The sequence below is a fragment of the Pseudozyma flocculosa genome (assembly GCF_000417875.1).
Source record: "Pseudozyma flocculosa PF-1 unplaced genomic scaffold scaffold00018, whole genome shotgun sequence".
In the NCBI taxonomy this organism is placed as follows: Eukaryota; Fungi; Basidiomycota; class Ustilaginomycetes; order Ustilaginales; family Ustilaginaceae; genus Pseudozyma; species Pseudozyma flocculosa.
Window position 1 is genome coordinate 232120 of NW_006920886.1, and position 10100 is coordinate 242219.

The window sequence follows — 10100 nt, forward strand, 5'->3', positions numbered from 1 at the left end:
ACGACGTCGACCGACGACGANCGGCAAGACACGGCAGGCCAGGCGACGCGAACGNGGCAGCAGCAGCAGCAGCAGCAGCAGCAGGCAGGCGAGGCGAGGCAGGCAGGCAGGCAGGCAGGCAGGCAGGCAGGCAGGCAGGCAGGCTGAGGCTGGGCCAGGCTGCCCACCGGTCGACGACTCGCTCGGCGGGTCAGGCACTTCAGGCTAGGCTAGGCTCTGTAGGCTGGGGCTACGCTAGGCGAGGCGAGGCGAGGCGAGGCGCAGCCTAGAGCTTGCTGGCGCCCGACATGAGGCGGGGCGGGGGAAGGAAGCAAGCAAGCAAGCGGCCAGCCAGCCAGCAGCCGAGCGAGCGCTGCCAGGCAGGCAAGCCAGACCAGGCAGGCGGCCGCCCCGGAAGCCTGCATGCCCGCATGATGGCAGGCGCCCGCTCCGCTCGCACAAAGCCAGCTGCAGCCAGCGGTCGCCACGCAGGCCAGCCGGTTGGCTGGATGGCGGCGGGGCTTGAAGACCGCGCGCGCTTCGGTCGGGGGCGAGGCACAGCGCAGCACGCTCCCAAGGAGCAGATAGAAAAAAGCTGAGGTGACGAGATTCAAGATTGCCACGTCGCGACGTGGCAGCGCCAGGACGACGGCATGGCAGGCTGGGCATCTCACGGAAGCAACACAGACGCAGGCCAGCCTCAGCAGCGAGTACGTTAGGCGTGCGCAGCTTGGTTGGCCGGCCTACACCGTACCGTACCTATCTATCACCTGCCAACTGGGGCGTGGTTGTGGCTTGTCCGGCCCTCGCCCGGACCAAACCCGAGATCGAGCTCCTGCCTCCACTACCGGGTCTCCCGCCTCCGTCATCTGGAGCGAAACGTACGGCCGGGTTCGTCGAGCAAGCGTCGCGTCACCTCGTATGGCGAGCGGATGGTTGTCCTCCTCGAGCTGCCTGCTTGCTTGGGTTCATGCCGGCAAAAGCACCTCGACCTGCGGCCTCTGCCTGCCCGCCTGCCTGCGCTGCCCCTGCGTGCCTCCGCCTCTTTGTCTGCGGTGGGCGTGGCGCGGTCGGGCCAAGGCAGAGCGAGCCAGCATGGAAGCAAGAGGCTACATAGGCGTGGTCAGGGCGCGGCGTGGTCGGGTTACCACCGTAGCCCTAGCCTGCGTTACGTTCTGCTGCCTCCCAGAGTGGGCCCGTTGGATACGCAACCTCGGGGGATCCCTCGATTTTTTTTAAAAAAAGAAAAGAAAAGTCCTGCTCTGCGCTGCTTCTGCCTGCTTGCTTGGGGGATCGCTCGCGTGAGCGAGCCCTTCCTGATCGCCTCCGGGCGCTGGGACGACGGCATCCTCGAAGAACGCATGTTGACCCTCCGTGCATGCCTCTTGACGAACAAAGCGGCGCCCAGGGGCAGATGGGCAAGCAAGCAACCGCACCGCCTCGTGTGCCGTACGTGTCGTCACGAGGGCGGCGCCGACGCACGTCTATCATCGTCGTCGTCGTCGTCGCCGCCGCTCGCCGCTTGCCGCCCGCCGCCATCCGGGCTGCCGGTTCGCTGCACATGCATCGGGACAACGAGGCAGGCAGGCCGAAGGCGCGCCCTCCGCCAACGCCTGCTCACACCGCCCGGCGACGACGTCGAGGCCAGGCCCTGTCGTGCCAAGTCAGAACCCAGCAAGTCAGCCCGTGCCTTCCTCGAGCTCCGCCGACGCCGCCCAGTCGTCGCCGACAAGCAAGAAGCCAAGCAAGCTAAGCTGAGAGTAGTGTTTTTGGCGTTGCCGCCCCACAACCGGAAGGAAGCTCAAGGCAAGACGAGTCTCGGAACCGCAACCGGCCGTCGTCGGAACGCTTCCCGTCGATTCCGCGTGGAAAGGCTCATCCTCACCGCCGCCGTCTGCGTCAAGAGAGGGCTGTGCATAGGAAGCTAAGCTCGCGCTCAAGGTTGCCAGGGACCCACCTCCTTCGAGTCTGCTTCTGCTTGCTGAGACAGGCTCGGCGCGTCAGGCTTCGTCGATGGACATACACAGCCAGCAGGCGGTCGCGCTCGCCACGCCAAGGAGAAAGAGCGGAAGGCGCCATCGAGCGGTGGGTCCGTTCCGCCAGTCTAGATTGCCATTACAGCGTCGGGCGGACCAATGTGCCGCCTCAGGGGTCGAGGAGGTCGTCGACGGAGCTCCAGTACTTTGCGTCCTGCGACTCGAGCAGCTCTTGGATCTCCTCGCGCGTCAGCCACCTGAATTCGTCGACCTTTTCCGCGCCCTCGGCGGCCGCATCCAGCTGCGGCTGGCCGGCGACAATGTGTCCCCGCAGAAAGTAGGTCTGCAGGCAGGGGTGAGCGCGAGACGAAGCGCGGAGGAGAGGGCCAGAGCAGGCAACCGCATGTCAGCTCGCGCGTACGACAACGTCGAGCGACGGTCTGGGCGGTAGAGGAGGTGAGGCAGAGCTCATCATCGAGACGCACCTTTTCAGCGGCACCGGACTGGTAGAGGCCCACGGGAGCATTGCTCATGAGCCAGATGTCGAGGTTCCTCCCAAGTGGAAGCGTGACAGAGAGCGGGGCGGCCTGCACATGCGACAGAAAGGGTCAGGTCGAGCATGCAAAACATAGGGCCAAGTCTTCAACATCAGCGTCTTCCCGACGGGGGCCTCCGAGAGGCAGATGCAGCGGAAGACACTCACAGCATGGAGATTCTCCTTGGCCTTCTTGTCGAGCGCCTTCTTGGGAAACGACCAGCCCGCCTTGCTGCGCTTGACGACGAGGTAGAGGGTGCGGTCAAGCTTCCGCTGGAGGCTCTGGAGATCGTTTTTGAGGTCCGCCTCGGTCTCTCTCGGCAGGGGCTGGTTCTCGGCGTCGCCCTCTGCCGCCGTCACGCGGGTGATGATGTCGTTGCTGTCGCCGTCGGCCTGAGCCTTTGCTGCGCCCTTGCCACCGGCCTTTTTGGGATCGGCGAAGCCATGCGGCGTGCTCGCCTGATCCTCTTCGAACCTCTTCTCTGAGGCGGAGCCCTTCTTGAAGTAGAACTCCTTGGGGAAGGGCTGCTGGAGCGCCTCGGAGAGCTGGCGATTGTACTCGAAGTAGGCCGCCTCGAACTTGGACGGCTTCCGGAGGATGGTGGGTGGTCTGGAGAGGATGAGGGACGAGACGAGGTTGGTCGACGAGGCGGTGCTGCTGCTGCTGCTGGTGCCGGTGCTGGACTGCTGCGGTGGCGGTGCTGCCGGCGATGATGCCGAAGACGAAGACGAGGCGGATGACGAAGCCTCAGCCGCCTGGGAGAGGAGCGCAGTGTGGTGGAGGGACCGACTAGGGGCAGCGGCGGCGGTCGAGCTCGAGGTGCCAGAGGGCACGAGCGACCGGAGTGTGCGCAGAGACGAGCGCGCGTTCATTGTGCCGGCAGGAGGAGGTGGATCGAGGAGTGGTAGCGATGCCCTGCGAGAGGTAGTCAGTTGGTTGATGATCGCCGAGCGAGGCAGAGGCAACGAAGGGTGGGTGGGTCGGTGGTGGTGGTTGCAGCGTCGGGCGCGGGGGCCAGGCGAAGGCGAGGTTTTTTCTTCCCGCCGAGGCGCCCGACCCGGGCCAACCCCTCTCGTTCTCTTTCTCTCGCCCGGCTCAAGGTCGATCACGGCACAGACCCCACTCCACAAGGGGCCAAGCCCAGGCAGGCCAGGCCAGGCCAGGCCAGATCCAGCCACAGAGAGAGGGAGCCAGGGGGCGCCTGCAGCACGCTTGCTGACCTGGCCGCCTGGGCCTAGTGGCCTCAGTTGTGCGAGCCAGCGAGCGCGGACCACCCCCCAGCGTCCCAGGGCTGGCCTGTTGGCTGCAGCCACCGCTCGCCAGCAGCAGCAGCCACCACCACCACCGCCTCCTCGTCGTCGTCATCGTCGCTACCACGTCCACCTGCCATAGCCACTAGCTCTCGATCGCTCTTCACACCGCTCTCGTCTCGATCGCCCATCGGACAGCACATCTACTCGGTCCCACCCTGGCGCACCGCCTCGACCTTGCTGCCGCCATCGTCGCTGCCACCGCCCCACAACCATGTCGTCCTCCAACGCCGCTCAAGCGGATCAGCAGCAGGGGTCCGACAAGAAGCAGAGGGAGACTGTCGAGGCGCCCCCGCTCGTACACCTCACCAACAAGTGGATCCAGCAGCTCACCGGCCGCATCCGCTCCCGCCCCATCCCATGGGAAGGCTACCACCGCGCCGACCTCCTCAGCGCAGAGGAGCTCAAGATGATCAAGTCCGTCGACGCCGTCGTCGTCGGCGGCAACCGCTCCAAGCTCGACCCCCTCCTCGACCAGCACGGCCCCGAGTACGTCTCCCTCTACCTGCGCCTCCTCTCCAAGCTCAGCCGCACCGATACTCTCCAGCAGATCCTCGTCCTCGTCGACGACATGCTCGTAGGCAGGGACGATCGCATCGAGCTCTTCCTCTCCCTCGACGGTCAGGAGGTCCAGGACGGCGTCGGCTTCCCGTGGCGCCCGTTTGTCAAGTGAGTCGACTGCCCTTCGCCCGTCAATGGCCGCCGTCGATTTCGCGCTACCGCAGCACTCACCCATTGATGGCCCCCTCCTCCGCAACGTGACTCTGACGTACCCCTGATCGGCCGCAGGCTGCTCGACGTTCCGGACGACTTTGTCCAGCTCAAGGCCGCCCACTTCCTCACCCTTCTCCTCGTCTTTTCGGCATCGCGGTCATCGCAGCCAAAGGCGACCGCCAGCGTCCTGCCCCGCCTCCTCACCTTCCTCACCTCGCTCCTGCAGGGAGCCTTGAGCCAGGTTCCCGCACAAAAGTCGGCACAGCAGACGCAGAAGCAACAACAGCAACAGCAGCAGCAGCAACAGTCGGCGTCTTCTTCCGGGCAGGGCAACAGCAACGGGGGCGACAGCGGTGATGCCCAAGGCGGCGAAGGAGCCCCGTCGCCTGCAGCCCGGCGCCTGTCGCCCGACTATGCCGAGGGCAACGGCCCAGAGATTGCCCTCGTCCTCCTCGAGGCGCTGCTGCGCGCCCACTCGTACCGCAAGGAGGTGTGGAGGGAAGAGGTGAGGCGCCTCGGCAACGCCTCGAGCACAAAGGCCGGCGGCGACGGCAGCGAGGGCGACCACGGCGACGACGCGGCGGCGGCGGCGGGGAGCGAGCGGGGCCTTCTGCCGGAGCTGGTCCACATGCTCCGCTTCAGCATGGTGCGGCCCGACTCGGCGAGGAATTCGAACTTTGCGTCTCCCGCTGGCTCGGGCGCCACTACGCCATCGCGCCACACGACGGCGACGACGGCGACGAGCGCCGCCTCGACGCTCGTCGCGGGCGCGCTGACCAACAATGGCAGCAGCGGCAGCAGCAGCGAGCGGGCGAGCACGCAGCTCGTCTACCAGATTGTGCTGTGCCTGTGGCTGCTCAGCTTCGACGACGACATCGCCGCCGAGATCAACGTCAAGTACGGCGTGGTGCCCGTGCTCTACGACGTGGCGCGCAACGCCGTCAAGGAAAAGGTCATCCGCGTCACGGTGGCCACGCTCAAGAACCTGCTGAGCAAGGCACCCGAGGCCAACGCGTCGGCCATGCTGGGCAGCAAGCTGCTCCCGTTGAGCGAGAACCTGATTGCGAGAAAGTGGAGCGACGAGGAGATCGAAGAGGACCTCTCGTTTATCCGCGACGACCTCGCCCACCGCCTCAAGGGCATGAGGTGAGTCGGAGCTGGCCGGCCCGAGGGCGCCCAGGTCGTTCCCGTCCGACGCGCAGCGCCACGTTCGCTTGCTGACCGGGCCGTCGTACCGCCTGCCTGCTTGCCCCCCTCCCTCCCCATTCCTCCCCCTTCATCGCGCGCAGCACGTTTGACGAGTACCTGTCGGAGCTTTCGTCGGGCAAGCTGACGCACGAGAACCCGGCGCACGAGCTCGACGACTTTTGGCGCGAGAATGCGCCCAAGTTTGTCGAGCGCGACGGCGAGGTGCTCAAGCAGCTCGTCGAGGTCCTCGAGCAGAGCGACGAGCCCGAGACGCTCGCCGTGGCGTGCAGCGATGTGGGCAAGTTTGTCCAGTTCTTTGAGCAGGGCAAGAAGCGCGTCACCGAGCTCGGCGCAAAGGCGCGCATCATGCAGCTCATGTCGTCCGACGACAACGAGGTGCGCCTCAATGCGCTCCACACCGTCAGCAGGCTCGTCAGCGCCAGCTGGCGCTGAAAGAGCCGTCGCGGGCGGTGGCCGCGGCGCCGCATAGCGTCGCGTCGCTGCGTCGTCTCTTCGTGGCCTGCGCTGCGCCGCGCTGCGTCGTCTGCTCGCATCGTCGGCTTATCTTCTCTTTCTTGTTGCATCCCGTTCCTCGCCTCGCCTCATCGCCTATGACCTCCCAGAATGGACTCTTGTCCCCCATGAGTCCGGGCCAGCCGACGACGTTGTGATGCGATGCCAGAGCGATGCCGCTGTCGAGTGTCAGCCGCCCCGTCGAAAGGATCGAGATGGTGACGGCGAGCACGTCGGCGGAGGTGATGCTGCTGCCCAATGGTCTCGACCGATGCAGCTCGGGTATAAAGTTATGAAGATGCCTGCATACGGCCGAGGAGGACTGCGAAAAGTGTGCCATCAAGCATCCTGCTTGGGCTCCGCGCGATCGCCGCCCTCGGCCTCCGCCGCCACCGGGGTCGTCGTGGTCGTCTTGCCCTGCTGCACTCCGTCGCCGTCGCCGTCGCCGCCGTCGTGCTGGGACGACGACAGCGACGGCTTGGACTGCAGTCCCTGCTGCTTTCGCCTGCGCACCTCTTCGAGCCACTGGGTGCCCTCGTTCATCTTTTCCGCCTCCTCGTTCATCTTGTCGAGCCAGCGCTGGAGCAGGCTGGCATTGTCCCTCTTGAGGTCCTCGTTGCGCGACTCGATCTGCGACAGCTCCAGCGAGAGGGCGACCATTTCATCTTGCAGGATCTGCAGGGGCGGGCGGGCGGGTGTGCGTGGCAGGGGTGGGGTGGAGATGGGGATGGCCGTCCAGGGCAGGGAGGAAACGAGCAGGGGTCAGCGAGATGTCGGCTTGCTGAGGCCGGTACCTCGGCGATGTGGTGCAATCTGGCGGTGCAATCTGGTGCGGCGCGTAGAAGCTCACCTGGATGCCCCTCTCCTTTTCGCCGACGGCGTTTGCGAGGTCGTCTGCGGAGCGTTTGAGCCGGTCGTGCTCGTTTGTGAGGCGGGCGATTTCGTCGGCCTGCCTGCGGCTCTCGTCTTCGCGCTCTCTCAGGCTCTCGTTCATCAGGAGCAGCCTCTGGGCATTCTGGCCCTGGGTCTTGTAGAGCGTGGCGATCTCGTCGCGGTGGGCCGTCAGCTGCGCCTCGAGCGACGAAATGTAGGCGAGGTGGACGGGGTTGGTGCCGGATGCGCCCGCCGAGGTCGATGCGGCGGCGGCGGCGGCGGTCGATGAGGACGCCGCTGCTGCTGCTGCTGCTGCTGCTGCTGCGGATGGAGATGTGCTAGAGGACGGGGCCGTTGCCTGTCCCTTGGTAGGTGTCTGGGCGTTGACGAGGTTTGAGGCGGTGAGGAGCGAGCGGTTGCGCTGCTTGAGCAGGCGAGCGTGCGCCGCCAGGTTGGCATCTGCGATGGGAGGGCGGGCAGAGGGCGGAGGGAGCGGTGAGGACGATGTCAGACCGGTCATTGAGCCGCCGCCGAGCTCGGTCGCCTGACTGACTACCCACAGCTGCGGTAGACGGGATCGTGCTGCTTTTCAAACGAGTCGCGCTCCTGGAGGCGGAGGTGGATGAGGCGGTGCCAGGGCGGAGCGCCGGCGCCCGCCGACGTGGTCGAGGGCGCACCCAGGCCGATGGCGGCCATGCTGTTGTTCGGGTGCTGCGGTACGGTGCGATGGAGCTACACGCTGAGGATGGGTCCTGTGCCTACGTGTTGACGAGGAGGGAGGAGGAGGAGGAGGAGGAGGAGGGGTAGTCGGGATGGCCGTGGTGGGAGAGGCCAGGCTCTGAGCAGCAGGCCGTGCGCGGGCCAGTTGGGGCCTGGCTGCCAGCTGCTGGCTCGAGGCTCGAGGCTGAAGCCCAAGACTGGCTCAGGGTCCTTTGGATGCGTGCACGCACGACTCCACATGAATTTCACCTCGATTTTCCAGCTGGATTTTCCAGAGCAGCCCAAGGCGAGGCGAGGCGAGGCTGGGCCTGGGCATGGGCTGGCTTGTAGGCTGGCAAGACGTCGAGGGGTCCAGGTCCAGGCTGGGCGGCCGTCGGGCGGATTACGCACAAAGGCGGCCCAGCCAGGCCAGGCCAGGCCAGGCCAGGCCAGACAGGGCAGGGGCTGGCTCGTGTGTGTGACGCAGCAGCGTGGGCTGGCATGCGGGCGTCCACTCCAGGCAGGCAGGGGTAAGGCCAGGCCGGCTCAGTAGCGCATGCCCCTTGGCCCTCGCGCCCCCGACCGTCCCAGTGCCGAAGCCTGCCTGGCTCGCTCGCTCCATGTGCGGCCTGGCCCTGGCCCTGTTGATCTCCGCAGTCAGCCAACAGAAAGTGGAGTCCACCATCGACACCTGGCAAACGACCGACGGCTGCTGCTGCTCACCACCACCACCACCACCACCACCGCTACTCTCCTCTGCCCCTGTCGCACTGCCAGTCACCACCACGCATCCTCCACCGTCTCACAGCCTCAGCTCCACACCGCACCCATAGTCACCTCGCCTTCTCGTATCCAGCGCCTCTATCACCATGGCCAGCCGCAAGAAGGTTCTCCTCAAGGTACGTGGACGCCACAGCACGCATGCGTAGCCGTGCGAGCGCACCCTCGCTGACACTCTCCTCGCCGTGCTTTCCCGCTTCGCTACCCCTGGCCTTGCCCAACTCGCACGCCCACTCGCTCGCCCCCAGGTCATCGTGAGTCCAACCCGGGCGCGGCTGCCGTTCGATGCCCACTCGCACCTTCTGACATCCCTGCCTTACCTCTTTCGCTCTCGGACGCCCTTCAACCCACGCACAGATCCTTGGCGACTCTGGGTGAGCATCGGCGTGCATCGCAAGAGTGGCAGTAGCCATGCGACGGTGGAGCTGACCCTGCCCCTGGCCTTCCTTCGCCCTTCCTCCTTCCCCCTCGTCCAGCGTTGGCAAGACCTCGCTCATGAACCAATGTGAGCTCATCCTTGTCCCCCCCTCTGCGCGTCAAAGGGTCGCTGCGCCGCGCCGCTGCTATCGTACCGTCTTGCTGATTCTCGCCAAATTCGACCTCTCTTGCTTTGCGCCGCTCGCGCCGCTCCCGACAGATGTCAACAAGCGGTTCTCGTCGGCCTACAAGGCCACCATCGGCGCCGACTTCCTGACAAGAGAAGTCATGGTCGACGACCGACTCGTCACCATGCAGGTGAGTGGCGAGCGTGCCGTCCGTCGTGCCGCCGCTGGGCGGGTCAAGCTGACACCCGCCATCCCGTCTCGTTTCGGCCTCTGCTCTGCGCCTGCAGCTCTGGGACACGGCTGGACAGGAGCGCTTCCAGTCGCTCGGCGTCGCCTTCTACCGCGGTGCCGACTGCTGCTGCCTGGTGGGTTATCGACCGTAGACCGGTGCCCGACTGCCTTTCCCTGCGACCGTCGCGCTGACCACCTGTCGATGTCGCCGCGCCCACGCTCCCCTCGCAGTGCTACGACGTCAACAACGCCAAGTCATTTGAGACGCTCGACTCGTGGCGCGACGAGTTCCTGATCCAGGCGGCGCCGCACGACCCCGAAAACTTCCCCTTTGTCGTGCTCGGCAACAAGATTGACGTCGAGGAGGGCAAGCGGATGGTGTCGCAGAAGCGCGCAATGACGTGGTGCCAGTCCAAGGGCAACATCCCCTACTTTGAGACGTCGGCAAAGGAGGCCATCAACGTCGAGCAGGCCTTCCAGACGATTGCGCGCGCCGCCCTCCAGCAAGAGGCCGAGGCTGAGCTCTACGCCGACTACCCGGACCCCATCCGCATCGACAGCGATAACCAGCAGAGCGGATGCAACTGCTAGGCGCGGCTCGGCTCGGCCCGGCCCGCTCGCGTCCCCTCCCCTCGACCGCCGACGCCACCGTCGTTGTCGTATAGAGATACTGCACGCCCCACTCCCCATTCCCTCGTCGCGAGCGCGTCCGCAGCGTTCACGGCCGCGGTCGCGCTGCGCTGCCACGTCCGGCCG

The 10100-nt window shown here is 66.1% G+C and overlaps 4 protein-coding genes across 4 annotated transcripts; 2 read left to right on the top strand and 2 right to left on the bottom strand.

Moving 5' to 3' along the window:
- Positions 1–2124: 2124 nt before the first annotated feature.
- Positions 2125–3363, bottom strand: PFL1_05158 (uncharacterized protein; the record flags this gene model as incomplete). Its single annotated transcript, XM_007882688.1, has 3 exons — positions 2125–2298; positions 2441–2542; positions 2659–3363. The coding sequence occupies 3 exons, from the start codon at positions 3361–3363 to the stop codon at positions 2125–2127; spliced, it is 981 nt and encodes a 326-aa protein (XP_007880879.1).
- Positions 3364–4015: 652 nt separating this feature from the next.
- PFL1_05159 (uncharacterized protein) lies at positions 4016–6156 on the top strand (the record flags this gene model as incomplete). The annotated part of the gene is made up of 3 exons (XM_007882689.1): positions 4016–4470; positions 4591–5661; positions 5805–6156. The coding sequence occupies 3 exons, from the start codon at positions 4016–4018 to the stop codon at positions 6154–6156; spliced, it is 1878 nt and encodes a 625-aa protein (XP_007880880.1).
- Positions 6157–6555: 399 nt separating this feature from the next.
- Positions 6556–7785, bottom strand: PFL1_05160 (uncharacterized protein; the record flags this gene model as incomplete). Its single annotated transcript, XM_007882690.1, has 3 exons — positions 6556–6891; positions 7067–7548; positions 7650–7785. The coding sequence occupies 3 exons, from the start codon at positions 7783–7785 to the stop codon at positions 6556–6558; spliced, it is 954 nt and encodes a 317-aa protein (XP_007880881.1).
- An 872-nt stretch (positions 7786–8657) lies between these two features.
- Positions 8658–9935, top strand: PFL1_05161 (uncharacterized protein; the record flags this gene model as incomplete). The annotated part of the gene is made up of 7 exons (XM_007882691.1): positions 8658–8687; positions 8817–8822; positions 8926–8942; positions 9045–9073; positions 9206–9303; positions 9401–9478; positions 9576–9935. 7 exons carry the CDS (start codon positions 8658–8660, stop codon positions 9933–9935), a joined length of 618 nt encoding a protein of 205 aa, XP_007880882.1.
- Positions 9936–10100: the final 165 nt, after the last annotated feature.